Source organism: Natator depressus, chromosome 5, assembly GCF_965152275.1.
Source record: "Natator depressus isolate rNatDep1 chromosome 5, rNatDep2.hap1, whole genome shotgun sequence".
Lineage (NCBI taxonomy): Eukaryota > Metazoa > Chordata > Testudines > Cheloniidae > Natator > Natator depressus.
In genome coordinates, this window is record NC_134238.1 from 111248128 (window position 1) to 111266807 (window position 18680).

Genomic DNA, 18680 nt, shown 5'->3' on the forward strand with positions numbered 1-18680 from the left:
ATGGACAGAGGGCACTGAGAAACTGGGAGGTTTACTTAAGAAACTGATAACTGAAAATACTGTTCCAGAGTAGCAGCCGTGTTAGTCTGTATTCGCAAAAAGAAAAGGAGGACTTGTGGCACCTTAGAGACTAACAAATTTATTTGAGCACAAGCTTTCGTGAGCTACAGCTCAATTTGTTAGTCTCTAAGGTGCCACACGACCTCCTTTTCTTTTTGAAAAGACTGTATGGTTGGTAATATGCTAGAGTGACTGACATAAATGAATGTTACTTTCAAACGTGTTTCCCTTTTCACCATTCAAGCTTTATTCTTTTTTTCAATGTGCATTTCACTGAGCTTGGGCATTGAAATTCAAGTGTGCTGATGAGTGAAGTTTGCATCCTGTAGCAAGTTTCACTTTCTGTTTTTCATACCATAGCACTAGGCTGTTATGTTGGAGTTTCCATCAGTGAAGGGGAATGGTTTTCAACCCAAAAATTGAAAAGGAATGTTTTCATATTAATTTTAAAGAAGGAAAAGAAGAAAACATGACCATATTTCTGTTCGTGTCACTTCTTTTACATCTCCCTCTTCCATCACCTCAAGCACTTTTTAAAATCATAATCTAGAGTTTTGCCTAAACTATTTGGAAGCGTCACTGTAAAGAAGGCAGTTTATTGTACATAAGTATACCATATAAGGGAGCCAATCATACCAGAGGCGCTGCACCCCAATCTTGCATTTACTCCACTGGGAGTTCTGCTTGTGCATTTCCTGGCAAGCTGAAGCTTCAGGAGATAATAGTTATATGAAAGAGCGAGAAATTAAAAAAATCTGAATCTTAGCTGTTCTTGTTCAAGTAAGAAAGCTATGGGAATAAAGACACAAAGTCTCTCAGCATATTTTCATCAGCAATGAGCCTGATTTCTGGGAAAGGTTAGATGCAGACTGAGCTGGGTGAAATATTTGCTAGAATTTGATGAAATCCTGTATATTTAAATTTCAGTGAAAAGAGCAGGAAATTTTATTGGAATATTTTTCTTCTGTGTCAGCCAGCTTAATTTGAATGTGAAATAAGAGATTAGTTTAGCCCCTTTTCCAATAGGCAAATCTGCAAATAAATTCAGAATTTGATTTCATAAATGTTGAATCAGTCTCAAATGATTTCATAAATGAAATGTTGAATCAGTCTCAAATGATTTCATGAATGTTGAATCAGTCTCAAATGTTTAGGCTGTGGCTGAAGTATGTGGTTGGCAGCGCTACTGTTGACTGATAGCTCTTCAGAACTACTATCCACCTACACCAAACTTGGTAGAGAGGAGGATCCTCGCTAGATCTGATGCCACCGGCAGGTTTATTACTATAATTTTAAATGTTGGGTTTAGGTAATCTTTAGGCATTGTTGATGTTATAACTGAAAGTTTAATCCATCCTGTACACCAAACTGGTTGTTGGTGGCAAGGAGCACACACGCCTGATGTGGAGGGGTGGCACCAGCTGGTCAGAAAACTGGGGGATAGAATTGCTGACTTGAGTGTACACAAGCCTGATTCATATGGCTTGATTTGTTTGTGTGTGTGTGTGTCAGGCGGAGGCCGGGGGAAAGGGGAAGAGTCTCTGTAAGACTTATTACTTTTAAAGTGATTATGAAGTTGTTGTCATGAAATTTCGTCATCATAGGAAACCTCTTTCTATGTGTATCCATCCGGTTGGACAGGACCTCCAGAAGGTCTTCACTAGGCTGAGGACAACGGGGACACGTAACTTTAAAAGTGTGTTTCCGAGTTGGGAAACCAGTTTGGCGAAGTTGGTGTTAAGGAGAATGGGGGTTAGGAGTGGAAAGTTACTGAAAGTCAACAAAGAGACAGATGACAAAACCAAAAGGTTCTAAAATAAATCACAGGGGGAAGACCCACAGGACATTTGGGCAAGAGGAAGGAAGGGGATGAACTGGCCAAGGCCAGGTTATGTGAGCTGGAGGAGAATGCTCTGTTTTTGTGCATATAAGTGATGCATTGCAACAGAAGGATGTTGGATGACCCCAAATGATTCTGATACAGGCTCATAGAATGGCCTGGTGTGTTGAGGAAACTGAGGCAGGGAATTGCGGATAGGGTTTACAATTTTTGTTCCATTTTCTGTATTTCCGAGTGATTAATTAAAGAGCAATAGTGTGTTAGAATCCTGTGCAAAGTGTCTCCGTATTATAATCTACACATACTACATGGCCCCTGGAAGAGGTAAACACCTCTGGGTATATTTCTGGGAGAGGACATGTTAAAGCACATTCTGAGCTTCAAAGACTTCCCAGTTGACATGTTGAATGAGCCCCCACTTGTAACGCCGACAGGCTGAAGTTGTCAGCAGGCAGGATTGAACCTTGGACATTTGAACCTTAGTGTATGAGCCTTGACTGTGTGAACATGTGATAATGCGTCTTAGCCAGGGTGTAGCAGACTCCTCAATCTCTAAATGGTTCAGGTGGCAGTAGAGGGTGACAGAGCACCACACCATCCAGGCACGGGTTGTATATTTCCCCTCACTGAGGAAGCCCAAGCCAAGCTTCAGAGACTTCCCAGCTGATATCCCAGCTAGGGTGACCAGACAGCAAGTGTGAAAAATCGGGGCAGGGGGTGAGGGGTAATAGGCACCTTGATATGACAAAGCTCCAAATATGGGGACTGTCCCGATAAAATCTAGCTGCCCAAAAATGACACTTTAAAAGGTTGTCTGGGGCAACTGTATGCAGCCTGGAGCAGCCCTGGGAAATACTACTTGGCACTGAAAAGACGGGGGCAGAGAATCTAATGGGACCAGAGCTGAGAGAGATGCTGCAGATCTCTGTGTCTGGAGAGACCTTTTTGATCAGTGCGGAAACCATAGAAACTGCTGAGTGTGGAGATGGAACGACAGCCCATTCCATGAGGAAGTCTACGGACAATCCCACCCCTCCTTCTTCATGCCCCTGAGTGGAAGTATGTAGGAGAATCTCAGAGAGAGATATTAACATTTTTTCCCTCTCTTTTAAGAAGTGTGAGCTGGGCGTTCCCACAGGCATGGCTGCTCCTTATGATACGGGTGATATTGTCAGAGCTCAGCTGAACATTGCGTTCAGCATTCCCCTTCTTTTATTAAAGGTGTGATGGAATGAAGGGGAATAGTTTTTCCCCAGAGCTGAATGGGTTTGGGTTTGTTAAACTTTTTCAGAAGAATTCCATAGTTTTTGTGGGCAGTGACTGACTAACGCATTCCACCCAATGGGGAAATGCATTTTAGAGGTGACAAAGAGAAACTTTGATCATTCTAATACAGAATGCCCCATTCCTGCTCTCATTATTCACATGTAATTGGTGTGTGTTAAGGGGTGCATGCACTCTTGCTTAGTGGGGGAAAAGGTACCAATCTAGCCTCTTGCAACACAACTGTCTACTACACCAAACACCCAAATTGACAAGTTTTTGGGGGGACAAGTAACCTGGTACAAAGTAGAATGGTAAAAGATGGCAGAATTCAGGTGTGGTGTGTGGTCTGTTTGAATGGAAAGGCTAATTATCGTTCTGTAAGGATTATTTTTAAAATGGAATTAGTGCGAATTGGGACACTGGTTCATCAATGTATTGAAGCATGTTCCCAACTGGAAGCACTAACATGAGCGGGATGGCTCACCTACTTTAAGTTAGTCACATGCATAAGTACTCTCTGGAATTGGGGTTTTCAGGCTGAACAATTACAGGGTTTTTTTTATTCTCCTTTTCTTTCTTTTTGGTTCAATCGGTATTTTATTCAAATCATTACTGGTATAGGTTGCCATTTTATATAAAATAATTATTTATTGGTAAGTAACAAATATCTATGATAAATACATAAATAAGAACAATAAATTAATAATAGATGGACAAAAATGCCCTGTTACAAATACCGTAAACGGATCTGAAAATATTTTCAGAAGATATAGTAACAACACCTTTTAAAATTCCACTGTATCAGATTTTAAATCATGTAAAAATTATTCCTTGATTTCGGTTAGTACTTCTAAAAATGTTGATATTTAAATTTCTAAACTTCTTTGTGAGTTTATCCGATATTTGAAAACCCCATAATTCCGCATGGATTCTCCTGGTAGCAGAGAGGCTGAACTGGTTGTCTTTTATGAAAGAATTGGTATCTCTTCCCGTTCATCCTGGGAAACTGTTGGTCCTTTCTTCCTGGTCAGAGAGTCCCATTTTCCATCGCTGCAGCCAAACGTCTCCAGATGTCCAACTTGCTGATGAGTCTGTGCAGGAATCTCTGAATGGAATTCCCACCTCAGGTCGTTTCAGAGAGATTCTTGCCAAAGAGGCAGGAAATATGTTGGAAGATTTTCTCGATTGCCACCTTGGCATTCCCCTTCAGGGACACTCAAGGCTTCAAAACCTCTTGGGGCCACCTGAAACGTCTCTCTTCGTTTCGACATTAGAGGAAAATTATGCACATCTTTTTTGTTGGAAAGTTTTTCCAGTTCACATTTGTTATGCTGTTGTACTGTGGTTAAGCTGCATGTTACGGTTCAGAGATGAGATTTGATCAGAGAAGAGTTGAACGATAGAGCAAACACATAATGTCAACAATGTTTAAGGTCTAACCCTTTCTTAATTTTCTTGTAACTTTTTGGCATCGATATCCTTCATTTACAATTTAAATTTTGAGTGAGTGTATTGCACAATACAAGGTCAAGTAGTATGGAGTCTTAGAAGTCTTAGACATCACTGTGGGAAGGATCAGTAGAGAGGAGGGAATCCACCGCATGGTCCAATTTCGTCCAACTTTTTTAACCTCTGTAGTCGCTGCAACCTCAGCTGGAGTGAAATGAGATTTGGTTGAAACACAAAGAAAAAAATACAATCGAAAATTTATGAATGTCAATCTTTTCTGCACCTCATAATCTTACGAGTCTTATGCTATGTTCATATTTCTTATAAATATCTCTAGGAAACTTCTCAAGCTGTGGTATAGGATGAGGACAGATTAATAAATAGCAACCATGCTCATAATAGAAACATATTAGATGTATGGAAGTCAGAGCACTTTGGGGGTATCATTATCTGATGACCAAAGTACTGGTGAGGTGGCTAAGGATTCCAAATATATGTACTTCGTTGCATGGTCTGCCAATTATGCAATACATAACATCACCTGATATGTGGGAGATTATGAAGAATCGCAAACCAAAATGAGAGTTGAAAAAATAAATCCATGTGATTGCAAATCCATTTCCAGGACAGGACAGGAAGAGCCTGAAGCTGCTGCCAAGGAAATCAGTTGTAATTTGGCCACTGACCCTGTAGAAGAAGGATCAGGCCCTATATAAGCAGAGATATAAGATATCCGCTATCTCTGTTCAACTGTATAATTGACACTAATGTTTAATTCATTTACTCCAAGGAAAAGATTTGTACTGTACCTTAGTTACTCAGCCGTCGAGTGAGTTTGTCAATCAGTACAAAACATCTGGGTATTTCCATGCGAATGATCTCCCAGGCACACAGGCTGTAATCCTTTTCTTTCAGGAAAGCATCTATCCCCTGAAAGTATTGTTTCACACTCCGACTGGTGATCTGGAGGTCCTGACTTTCCGGGTTGGTTAATTCCTTCTCCATCTGTGTTCTCAAACATGCCTCCAGCCGCTGAATTTGCTGGTAAAGGCCATTTTGTAACCTGACTATGGAAGTGGCATCCCAGGCACTTTGGGTGAGGTTTTTGCTAAAGATGTTGAAGATCTCCTGGAGGATCTCTTGAATTACCACCTTAGCATTCTCCTTCTGGGCCACTGAAAGTTGGACAATATCCTGGGTGGGCTTGAAAGCTGCCCTTTCATTTATGCATTGTGAGGGGAAATTTCCGCTCCTTTTCTGCAGAAGCTCTAAGCTCTCTTTGTTCACTTTGTTCTGCTGGAAGTGAAGCATGGTACAGAGCCGAGATGAGATTTCAGTGGAGAAGAGCAGTATGAGGCAAATGTGCAGCAAAAACCTGGTGGTCATGATGATGTCTATACGCTCCTTTGCTTTGTGTGGAACCTTGAGCCTGGAGTTCATTGAGGGTCCTACGTAGACTGCTGTGTCTTTCCTTTTTGTCTCTGAATTTAAGTATTTGGTTGGAGAATGTTTCTTTGATCATTTTCTGTTTACAAGATTTTCCTTCTTGAAGGTTTCAGAATTTTTCTTTCTGTTCTTCTTGCTGTTTTCTAGTTCTTTTACCACATTTCTTTCTTTCTTTCTTTCTTTCTTTCTTTCTTTCTTTCTTTCTTTCTTTCTTTCTTTCTTTCTTTCTTTTTGTGTGTGCGTGAAAGTGACCACCCCTGACATACACGCATTTTGTCATATTTTAATTTCTGTAATTGAAGAAGGTCAGCCACAATTCCACAGTGGTACAGAAAAGACCTCCAATTGGTCAGACAGTGCACTTGCCATTCATTACCTCCTTCATTTGAGGGACAGAAATTGTTTAGAAATATTAAAAGTTCGTTAGGCATTGAAGAAGTAAATATCAGTGGAAAGGGTTAGGTCTCCCAAAAATATTTGGCAAATCTCAACTTTAATGATTTCCTCTGTTTTGAAGGTACATTTAAAATCTAGACAGCACAAACTATTGGCATCTTCCTTCTGTGAAACAATAAGAGAGAGAGCGCTCTGAGAAAATGACCCCTTAACTCATTGTTATTTTCAGGTCTTATTATACACAGTGGAGCTCAGGAATAGATGCAGCTGAAAGGTGTGAAACTCATGTCCTGTTGATCACTCCAAGTAGCTGACAGGAGTAAAAAATTGAGAAGAATTCATAAAACAGGATGAGCAATTAGTATAGTAACGCATGCTAGAGAGGTACCCACGTGGATGACTATGATTTACAATGTGGTCAGAAGGAGGTTATGCAGAGAAGTCACATTATGTGTTTTTTACCAAGTGTGTCCTGGAATGAAAGAATTCAAATATTTTTTTAAAAAATGAAATTCATTGTTCACCATTTTTGCTGGTTCCTTCTCTTTTAATATTGGCCTTCCCTTGGACTTGGGCAGGGAAATTCTTCTTGTTTGTTTAATTCTCTTCACTTCCTGTGGACACGTTTCATTTTCTGGATCTCAAGCCCAAGCACAGACTGTTGTTCTGGAGTTTCCATCGTGGCAGGGAAATCTGTTTTAATTCAAGAAGAAAACTATTTTCAGTGAAATTAAAAAAGAAAAATCACATGAAGAAAGCATGAAAACATTTTTGTGCATATTAATTTGGTTAGAGTCTCCCAAGTCTTCCTGCACTTTTATAAGAAATTTGAGATTTTTAGCTTTAAATTTTTGAAAGACACCCTGCAAAGCAGAGAAAGCAGACTTACCACAGCCCCCAGGTTGTAATGGGCTCTGCTCCCCATTCTTCCATGACTTTCCAGGGTTGTTGGGCATCTGTATTCCACACCCGGGTGAAATCCCAGGGGAAGATGTTGCAGGGTACTGAAAGCAAATGAGCAAAACTGCAAACCCAGGATATGAATGAGACCATGCTTTTGGTCGCTCTTATTGAAGTTTCACACCCCTAGCAGGCATTGTTTCAGCCTGGGGCAGCCCTGACAGGGTGACTGTAATGGAACCACGCTGATAGGGACCGGAAGGGAGGTCTGACAAAGCCCTAGAAGTGATGCAGACACTCAGGAGCTCTGTTTGGAAAGATTTTGTGTTCTGTGCAGAAGCCATCGTGTCATCAGTTTCCCCAGCTTTCATCACAGAAATCATTTCCTCCTGCCTGCTAGTGGAATGATAAGGGGGAGCTTAAGTGGGGATGTATTGGTGGTGTTTTTCTCCCTTTCGTCCACCTGTGGTTGGCTTTCCCACAGGAAGACCTAAAGTCATAGATGATGGATAACACTAAATGGCTCTTAAGTAGATTAAAAGCTTCTTCCACGCAGCACAGCTTCAAAACAATGTGATAGAATGATTGTCAGGCAGTTCTCCTCTGCACGATAGGGGTAGTGAAGAAGTTAGACTTTGAAGAAGAGTTTGTATGGCTCCCAGGTGCAATGTGACCAGGTCAAGGCCCCTCTTCAGCCGCTCCCCAGAATTGAGGTTCTGTTTCAGCATGTAGCTGTGGATATTCTGGGTCCTTTCCCTAAGAAGACACCCAGAGGAAAGGTGTACATACTGACTTGCAGGGCCGCAAGGGCAGGGCCACCACCACCTCTGGCCACAAATTTCATAAAGATGTGTCCAGCTACTGAAGATCTAATCCTCCCAGAAGAAATGGAACAGTTTCATGGTGAGACGTTCTATACCTCGTGGGAACAGCCTACACCTCCATTTTCATCCTTATAATATGATTGTGTGGTGTCTTTTGCAAAGTTTGTTGTGTCGGGTGTCTTTGGAAGACTCAAGATGCACTGAGCATTGTGGTCATAGTGATGTGATAGTAATTGTTGTTACTGCAGTGTTATAGTAATGTTATAGGTTCTAATTCCATGTCTAGAGTTGTGAGGCTGAAAATGTGTCTTCATGGCTTAAAATAAGCCAAAGCAAAAACTCTCCAAGAGCAGAGAGGCAGTTCACGCCTCATCAGGGCATGTACGGGAGAAAGCCAGCCCAGCCTCACAGGAACAAAGGATGCTGGCCTAGGCAGCAACAAAAGAATCTGTTGGACTCTCCAGTGAGTCACCGCCCCCCGTTCCTGTGGACAGTTTGGGACTGCGATGGGGTAATGCTCACCTGACTTTGAAGTGGTGAGCGGGGGACAAAGCCAAGAGGGAAGAAATAACATGATAAAAGGGAGAGATGTTTGCCATGCTCTTCCTCTCTCTTCCAGCTACGTCTACAGCCACCACACCAAGCCACTGAAGGGCTGATGATAGGGGAGAGCCTGGCTGGGGAGCAACCCTCCCAGAAGACATGTAACATATTCATGGAGTCTCATTGTGATTGTGATATGTATTCACCCAATAGTATACACAACTCCTTCTGTCCACCAAAGTACCATTGCTCCGAGATGGAGTTTCTACAGCAAATGAAAACCCCTTCTGTTGCTGTAGTCTGTCTACACTACACACTTACAGCAGCATAGTTACAACACCGTAACTATGCTGCTGTAGTGCCCAGGGTGTAGACATGGCCTGAGTGCAAGCAAAGCACTGTTGGTATCCATCAGCCGCTCAAAGGGGTCATGTGTGGCCGATGGGTGAAGAGCATGACCATAGACACACCCCTTATATGCACATGCAGTAGTGGTGGGTGGGGTGGGGTGGCCGTAACCCTCCAGGCAAGTGTGTGTCGGCCTGCACCAAAGAGAACATGTATTATTGTCGGTCTGTAGATGCAGCAATTGCCACTTGAGGGGCACTGTGAGAGTATGCTCCCAAGACTAGGAATGCCTTTAGCCTCCACCACTCAGGCAGTGCAGCTCCCCCTCCCACTCTTAGAGCCATAACTGAGTGCCACATGCGTGTATTTGTTCTAACATTGCATTGGCCATGAAGCATCACTTTATATTGTTCATGCTACATTGTGACTGTAAGATCATATTTCCTTTTGTCAAGATGTAACCACCTTATGTAAAATTGAGCAAAATGCTTTAAATGGGTCAGGCAGATGATGTGAGGAAAATATACACACTGAAACTGTGTTGTGGTTACAGACGTATGTCCCAGGCCGATCGCGCTCAGTCCTGCGTCTCAGGGTATACGACACTCTAGATCTGCTAGAAGCTGTACAAAGGGAGACTGTCTCTACAGTGTAAACAGGTGAAGTGGTCTAAGACATACTTGCTTTTCTTGGGCAAGATCTCATAAGGTCAGGCGACATGTCCTTCCATTTTGCTCAGTTTTGCTGTGTATCAGAATGAAAGCCGGCACCTCCTAGAGCAGAAAACCTCCCAAACATTTTAGAAACTAATCAGCCACTATATTAAGTCACACGTGCTACCCTCCCCTCTGTTTATGTACAAAGCAGAATACAAGCAGAATAGCTGTACTGTGCTGAGAGCAGGGTGTGCTGGGAGGTCGCTACGCCCCTTGGACTCTGTCGTGCCTTTCTTAGCAACAGAATGGAGGGCTGTGGGTGTCGCCACTAGACAGGTCTGTGCTGCAGTAGGTGACAACCAGAGTATGAGGTTGTCTCTACCACTAGAGCACCAGTGCAGCTATTCCATGCCAACCCAGCAGGCTCAGGGGCAAAATAGTCCACCGAAAGCCAGAATTTAGAGCTTTGTTGAGAGGTGGCACCATTTGGCCCCATGTGTTCTGTATTTCTTGCCTCATTTCCTTGCTAAGGATATTTGCATATCATAATCTTCCCCTTTCTGTGACCACATAACTTCCTTAGCGAGTTGTTTCTAATGTCATAAGCAGTGGTGACATGTGGTAGATAAGCAGCAGTAGATGACCTTAAAACGTACAATGCGTAGCATGTCCTCAAGCTTAAGGGGGAGAAAGCCTGTGTATTGATTTGTTCTTAATCTTTATTTACAGCCTTCTACCACATTTTCTGAATTTATTTGAACACATTGATTAGAATGAACAATCTTGGATCCTTTGGTAATGAGGGTAATTTAATGACTAATAACAATGGAAACCAAGTGCTCCACCTAAAAAAAAAGTAATAACTTGGGAGTTCTCAGGACTAGGCAGATACAGGGCCAGAATAAGGTGTAGTGATCCTTTCCCCAAGTACAGGGTATATATCTAGCGCTCAAGATAATGTTAAAAGGTGCAGTCCAGGTACCCCACGCTGCAGCTCACTTCATCGGATGCAATGGAACCCTCCACACCCTCCACTTTCTGTATAATTCACTGCTTTCTAGATTCTTTTCCCACACTTCCTCCTTTTTGTATTGTTGTGAAAGTGACCAAACCCCTTTCATTTATGCTGGATCCACATACATACAGGCTTTTCATGATGCATTAATTTAAAGATCTAATTTAATAAGATCATCCACACTTCAGAAGTGGTAGAGAGAAGACCGCCAATTCATCAAACCCTACACTTCCTATTCATCACTTCCTGCATTTGAGAGACAAAACTAGTTTAGGTATATTTAAAGTTTTGAGACCTGGAGGAAGTGGGAGGAAAGGGTTGGCCTCAGGGGAGCTGGAAGAGTTTGTGTAGTGGGGCTGTTGAGAGCCATTGAACCAGACTGTAAACCGTGAATATGAAGGAAACCACTTCAAGCCAGGGGGTATGGCAGCACCTGTGTTAGGCCTCCCAAAAATAATGGTAAATTTCAACTTCAGTCATGCAACCTGAAAAGCACACTTAATATGTAGACACCAGAAAATATCGGTGTCTTCCTTCTCGGAAAATACAGGAGATAGAGAGTGAGCTCTGAGAGAATGGAACCTTTTTTCATTTTTTGTTTACTTCCAGATCTCAATGTATATACTGAAGCTCAGGAATCGATGCAGTTAGACGGTGTGAACATGTTGTCCTATTGATTACTCTGAGTAGCTGACAGTGGCGAAAAATGTTCATAAAACAGGATGAGCAATTAGTTACACATACTAGAGAGGTACCCACATGGATGATTGTGATTTCCAGTGTGGCCAGAAGCAGGTTGTGAAGAGAAGTCCTGATTTGTATTTTTAACAGGCATATCACTGGGTATAGTCATTCAAAGAATTTTTTAAAAATCAAAATCAGTGTTCACCGTTTTGACTAGTTTCTTCTCTTAACTTTTTTCTTTTCCCCTTGGGTGGGCAGGGAAATTCTTCTGCTTTGTTTTAGCCTCTTTGTTTCCTGTGGTCACATTTCATTTTCTGGTTCTCTTCCCCTAGCACAGACTGTTGTGCTGGATTTTGCCATCGTGGCAGGAAAATGTGTTTTCATCCAAAAAGAAAACTATTTTCACTGAAATTAGAAAGGAAGAATCACATGAAGAAACCATGAAAACATTTCTGTGCATATTAATTTGGTTAAAGTCTCCCAAGGCTTCCTGCACTTTGATAAGAAATATCAGAGTCTTGCATCAGCAACGTGAAAGTTTCTGAATAGTGCGGAGAAAGCAGACTTATCAGAGCCCCCGGATTGCCATGCACTACGCTCCCCATAATCGCATTACTTTCCATGGGTGTTGGGGATGTTTATCCCACACGAGGGTGAAGTCCAGAGAAGATGTTGAGGAGAGAGGGAAATAAGTACTGTAGTATGAATACTAGGAGAGGATAAGGTAACAAAGTAATTACGGGGTAATGTGGAGCGGGGGAGCCAAATCATCTTTTTCAGTAAATCTATACGGTGACAGCAAATTATGGGCACTGGAATACCTGTTGTTGTATGGCTGCTGAAAGCCATTGAACAAAACTGTAAACACTGTATATGATGGAGACCATGCATTCACTTGCTAATATTACTTGATGCTACTCAACCCGAGCACCCCTACTTAAATCTTCCCTGCAGCAAGTAGGCAAAGAACCAGTCTATTATTTGAGAAAACTTGGTTACAAGGGCCTCAGAGCCTGCTGCAGAGGATCCATGCAGGGGTAGAGCCCTCTGCTTATGCCTCTTCCCTGTGCCACATGGAAGTGTGTGTGGGGTGAGATGAGGTGCCATGGAGTCAGAAGCTTTTGCACCCAGTTCCCTCTTGGGGTGTTCTCCATACAGTTATGACCCATGTGTGGGGCCTGGAATGAGCAGACGCGCATTGAGCTGGGGCAGTGCTACTACAGGTCTGGTGGGTGCATCTCTCCATGTCAGCTGCACAAAAAGGACACCTACAGAGAGTGTCTGAGGCAACTGCAGTCTGAAGGAAGCCCTGGTTTCATGGCTGGAATGGAACCTCGCTGACAGGGACCGGAACGGGGCTCTGAGTGGGCCCAACAGCTGATGCAGAAACTCAGTAGCTCTGTTTGAAAAGACCTAGTGTTCTGTGTAGAAGCCACAGGCTCATCTGCTTCTATGATGAATGCTGGGGAGAAACCTGCGAGTATCCCCTCCTGCCTGCCAGCGGAGGGATAAAAGTGAGCTGAAGTGGGGATGTATTATTAGCATGTTCCTCCCTTTTTATCCCCCTGTGGTTGGCTTTCCCACAGGAAGGCCTGAAATCTTAGATGATACATGTCATCAAATGGCTTCTTCAATAGATGAATGGATTGTTTTCCACATAGCACAGCTTATAAACAATATGATGGGATGAATGTCAGGAGGTTCCCCACTGCACTCCATGGGCAACAAAGCAGTTAGAGTCTGAAGAGTTTGAATGCCTCCAAGTGCTATATGATGGCCATGTTCCATCAGAGGGGGGAGATACATTATGGGGGTGGTGATTTTGTCATCCTTGACTTTTTCATGCAGTCTAATTTTGCTCTTATTATTCTCAGATGATTGTGTTGTATCAATATAACCTTTGGCTCCAACTACATGAAGGAGTGAATGAAGGGAGAAAGATTTGGGCAGGAAAGAACTTGGACAGCTGATGGCTACAGCTCTTGGAGAAAACTTCACCACAAGAAAGGAGAGGCATTTGTTTTAAGAGTTAACTCCTTGTACATGCCTCTAAACCAGCAGGTGCCAAACTGAGTTTCCTGAATCAGTGGTAGTACATGGAGTACTGGGGGATGGTCTTCAGAGAACTGGCAGATCCCATGTTCCTTTAAAGACCGCTAAAATTATATAAATGTGTTTCTAGTACTACCTTTCTTTGTAAGGGTTTGGTGTACCTGCCACAGAAATGTTACCTGGTCCTGAATGGGAGGGGAAAGGATCAATTTTTGTAAGATGAGGCCCACATAATGAAATGTTTGAGAACCCCTCAGCTAAAGAGAACAGAGGGCAAAAGCTTCTGCAATGCTGCCATCTGTTGACTGTGAAGAATTTAGTCTCCTACTAGAGACACCATAGTTTGGACTGTGTTACAAAAGGGATTTAAAATGGGACATACCTTCCTGGTTTTTTTCCCAAAGGCAGTTTTTCCCCAATCAGTTGTAAAAATTCACACGCACTTTGTTTTTTTACTATTTGAACATTTAATGTAGTGGTTGTTTGACTTCTTTAAAAACTTTTAAATAAGAAATCTCCAGATTTAGAGTGTGACTTAAATTAATGCTAGACAATGATGGGACTGAGTAATAGCTCTTCAAAAATACTATCTACATACCCAAACTTGGCAAGAGATCCTTACAAGATTTGGTCCAATGGATGGTTTTTGTTTTTGTTTTTTGCTTTCAGGTAATTTTTAACTATTGGGTTTAGGGTAATTTTTAGTCATTCACAGCTCAACTGAACTTTTGATGCACTGTGCTCCTTCAGCTGGTGGTTGTTGGTGCAACATGCAGTCCCTAAGCACACATGCTTGTTTTGGGAGCAGCCGGGGGAGAGCAAAGGGAAGCAGCAGCAGATGCTTACAAGCCTGATTGACAGGAGGGGTTGGGTATGTACAAGCTTGATGGTGTTTGTGAGCCAAGTGTACCCAAACCTGACTGGTGGAGGGGGAAAATGGAACCCACATAACCCTTCCTGATGGTGGTGTTGGGGGAGATACGGAGTCTGCGCACATGGAAACCTGACAGTTCGCACACATCTCATTGGGGAGGAAGGGGACAAGCAACTTTGTACCACGAAAGCCTGAAGTCTTCCCCTTAGGATGCCTGTGTCTCCATCCTCCCTTTCATTTCATCACAATGAGCTCCTGCTCCAAACACTTGCAACTACAAATGTTGTGGGTGAAAATGATCTGTTAACTGGCAGAAACACAAAAGCTGCGGAGTTGAGGTTGTGGTGTGTGGTTTGTGGTCTGTTGGAGTGGTCAAACTAGTTACCCTCGCTTTGTTTCTTATGGAGTCACTGCTGAATCAGGGTTTATGCTCACAATGTACTTGAGCATGTTCTCAAGTTTAACTACTTATGTCAAAGGAAAGCTCGTGTACTTAAAGTTAGGCAAATGTTTACAAGTCCTTTGCTGAACTGGAGTCTTAAGGGAAAACAAGAGAAGATTTTTATTGGGTCTCTGTTTTTTTAAAAAATCTAATTACTACAAATCACTATTGCTGTAGGTTGCTATTTTGTAGAAATAAATATTTATTTATAAATATTATAAAACCTCTGAAAAAATAAATAAAAGCAATACATTAATATTGTGAATAAATATAAATGGATCAACATAAAAACACTTTTACAAATCCAGTAAAATGATCTGAAAATCTTTTCACAGTGCAGGAAAAGAATATATATTTGCACTAGTTTAAAATTTCAGAGTGCCTAATTATTAGTGACCTAGAAACTGGGATATTCTTCTTTCTTTGTTATCCTTGCCACAAAATACACCTCCAGAAGTTTCCCTTCCTTATGAGTCCCTGGCAGGATCTTTCCATGCAACTATCTTTCCAGGCAGCTTGTGAGGGTATTTTGCATGAGATGTAGGCAGAGGTGAAAGTAAGGCGGTCCGGTCCGGTCCAATATAACGGAAAGAGCCGGTACACCATGCCATACTAGACCAGCTTCCCGAGGCTGGCCATTTAAAGGGTCTAGGGCTCCTGGCAGCGGCCAGAGCCCCTGGGTAGCGGAGGCAGTTCAGGCCGTGATTTAAAGGGCCCTTTAAATCCCCACCGAAGCCCCTGGCTGCCGCCGCTACACCGGGGACTCTGGCAGGGGGCTCAGAGAGCAATTTAAAGAGCCCGGGACTCCAGCCGATGCAGGGAGCCCCAGGCCCTTTAAATCTCCACCAAAGCCCTAAGTCCCGGGGTAGCGGAGGCAGCCGAGAGCCCCTGGGGCTCTGTTGGAGATTTAAAGGGCCCGGGGCTCCACTGTGGTAGCGGTGGACGGAGCCCTAGGCCCTTTAAATCACCCCCAAGCTCCGGGACACCCAGCCGCCTCTGCAGCTGGTAGCCCGGGATTTAAAGACGTGGGATTTAAAGGCTGGGCCTCTTCCGGTTGAGGCCACACCGCTTCCAGTTGAGGCCTACCCGCTGCTCAGGACTCTGTCATACTGGTAAGTCCTTTAAGTTACTTTCACCCCTGGATGTAGGAAATCTGTTGGAGGATCTCGTGGATGGCCACTTTGGCAGTCTCTTTCTGGGTTTCTCTGGGCTTGAGAAAATTTTGGCGCCATGTTAGGTGTCTTTCTTCATTCTGGCTTTGCAGAAAAATTATCCTTCCATTTTTTTTGGAAATTGTCCTAGTTCATATTTGTTATGCCGAATCAAAGCCTGTTACAGTAAAGAGGTAAGATTTCATTTTTAAAAGCAGCCCAAGGCAAATTCGGAGCAAACGCGTAATATCAATGATTAAGAAATAGTAAGGTTTTTCTCCTTCGGTTCAAATACTATGCTGTCTTCTGCAATATTTTCAGCAAAATCTTCTGTTTTACATTTTCTCATGTGAATAAATCAGTCTTGGTAATGGCAAGGAGGTTATAAATAGTGCAGTTGAAGTTTGGCAGTTTGATTAATTCAAGATGGACTGATAGGAGTCTCGAAAGCTGCTGATTCGAGAATCAATTTAGAGACGAAGGACTCCAGTGGAAGTGCAGTTTCATTCAGCTGTTTTCATAGCATCATTATTGGCAGCATCACGTGCTGGAATGAAAAAGGGGAATGGTTCAAACATGGAGAGATTCAAATGCCAAATAGAGGCCATCTTTTTCTAACCAGATGTCAAATCCTAAATCCTGAGCCTTAGTGCACTTGTCATCTTGTCACAATTTGTTGTTACTAAAGCTGTTGAATTTAGCGGTAAACAAAAGAAAGAAAAGCAGAATAAGAACCCTCAGCTGTCCCTAAGTGCAAAATGAGTTGATGGGATAGAAGTGTGTGAACACAGACCCCCCGTTTTCTGGTGTCCTAACTGGAACGTTGTCTAACGAGGCAGTTGTTGAAAGGGGGTGTCTCACTGTTCTTTTCTATTTGGCATAGTTAGTTATCACTTAACAATATTTTGTCTGTAGTTAGCAGTTATGATATATTTGTCTATTTTTCATATAGAATGTTGTGTGTGGTAGAGAAGCACTAAATTATATGCTACTCTGAAAAGATTGGAGCACGCGTTTGAAATAGCTGTATGCATAAAATTACTGTTGGAGAAAGATTGGGCCCAACGTATTAGGAGTTATAACCCTATCAGCCATCTTTCACCAGCTGTTTTATTCAAATAATATTATTTGAGTTTTTCTAGGAAAAAAGAAAAGATGGTACCTTCATTTTCAAGTCTCTTGGTGAGTTTGTCGAGCATGAGGAAACATCTGGATATTTCCACACGGATGATCTCCCAGGCACACCGGCTGTATTGCTTTTCTTTCAGGAAATCCTCTATTGTCTGGAAGTATCTCTTCAGTTTGAGGCTGGTGAGCAGGAGGTTCTCATTGCCTGGGTAGGTTACCTCCTTTTCCATCTCAGCACTCAAACACGTCTCCAGCTTCTCAATCTGCTGGTGAAGTGCATTCTGGAATTCCTTTATGGAAGTCCCATTCCAGGCAGCTTGGGTGAGATTGTTTTTAAAGATATGGAAAAGCTCTTGGAGGATCTGCTGGATGGCTACCTTGGCATTCTCTTGGTGGGACAGTCGGAGCTTGAGGATATCTCTGGGCTTGAAAGCTGTCCCTTCATTTAGACATTGGATGGGAAAGTTGCCACCCATTTTCTCCAGATGCTCAAAACTCTCGCTGTTCATTCTGGTTTGTAGAACATGCAGCCTGTTACAGTCCAGACATGAGATTTCACTGGAGAAGAGCAGCACGAGGCAAAATTGCAGCAAAGTCGTGCGGATCATGATGATGTCTTAGATTCCCTGTGTTTGTGTAGAACTTGAGCAACTGGTGCCTGTTCAAGGTCTTCTGTAAACTTTTGTGTTTTTGACCCATGTCTCTGAATTTAAGCAGGAATTTAAGGATTCTGTAGGAAGAGATTTTTCTTTCATCACTTTCTACTTTTCAATCTTTTGCCTGCTTGAGGTTTTTACTTTCATTTTCCTCCTTTCTACTTAGTGGAAGCGAACAAGTCATTGGAAGAACAAAATCACAGTCATTAGCTTTTTTTAGAAGAAAGAATCCCTATATTTCTTTCCTTAGGGCCCCCTGCCCCACCCTCTTAGATAAAGAAAATTTAAAGGGTAAGAAGAGTGATGCTTAACTGTTTCATCCAGTTACAGGCTGGAGTAGGGACCTGTCTGTCTACTCCCAAGTATCTGTAGTTAGTAGTGCTAGGCAGAACTAAACATCTGTTTCATCAGTAAGTTACATCAGCAAGACTATCGGTCTTATGAGAGAGGAAAGTCCCTGTGTGTAGGGAATAGCAGAGGATGGACAGAGGGCACTGAGAAACTGGGAGGTTTACTTAAGAAACTGATAACTGAAAATATTCTTTCAGAGTAGCAACCTTGTTAGTCTGTATTCGCAAAAAGAAAAGGAGGACTTGTGGCACCTTAGAGACTAACAAATTTATTTGAGCACAAGCTTTCGTGAGCTACAGCTCAATTTGTTAGTCTCTAAGGTGCCACACTACCTCCTTTTTTTTTTGAAAAGACTGTATGGTTGGTAATATGCTAGAGTGACTGACAAAAATGAATGTTACTTTCAAACGTGTTTCCCTTTTCACCATTCAAGCTTTATTCTTTTTTTCAATGTGCATTTCACTGAGCTTGGGCATTGAAATTCAAGTGGGCTGATGAGTGAAGTTTGCAGCCTTCTTTCTGTAGGAAGTTTCACTTTCTGTTTTTCATACCATAGCACTAGACTGTCATGTTGGAGTTTCCATCAGTGAAGGGGAATG

General features: G+C 42.4%; 2 protein-coding genes across 2 annotated transcripts; both read right to left on the bottom strand.

Moving 5' to 3' along the window:
* Positions 1-5425: 5425 nt before the first annotated feature.
* LOC141988293 (interferon tau-2-like) lies at positions 5426-6001 on the bottom strand. Its single transcript, XM_074954126.1, has one exon. The coding sequence runs from the start codon at positions 5999-6001 to the stop codon at positions 5426-5428; it is 576 nt and encodes a 191-aa protein (XP_074810227.1).
* A 10448-nt stretch (positions 6002-16449) lies between these two features.
* On the bottom strand, positions 16450-17682 carry LOC141987981 (interferon beta-like). The gene is made up of 2 exons (XM_074953808.1): positions 17109-17682; positions 16450-16493 (listed from the first exon to the last, which is right to left on the bottom strand). The coding sequence occupies exons 1-2, from the start codon at positions 17680-17682 to the stop codon at positions 16450-16452; spliced, it is 618 nt and encodes a 205-aa protein (XP_074809909.1).
* Positions 17683-18680: the final 998 nt, after the last annotated feature.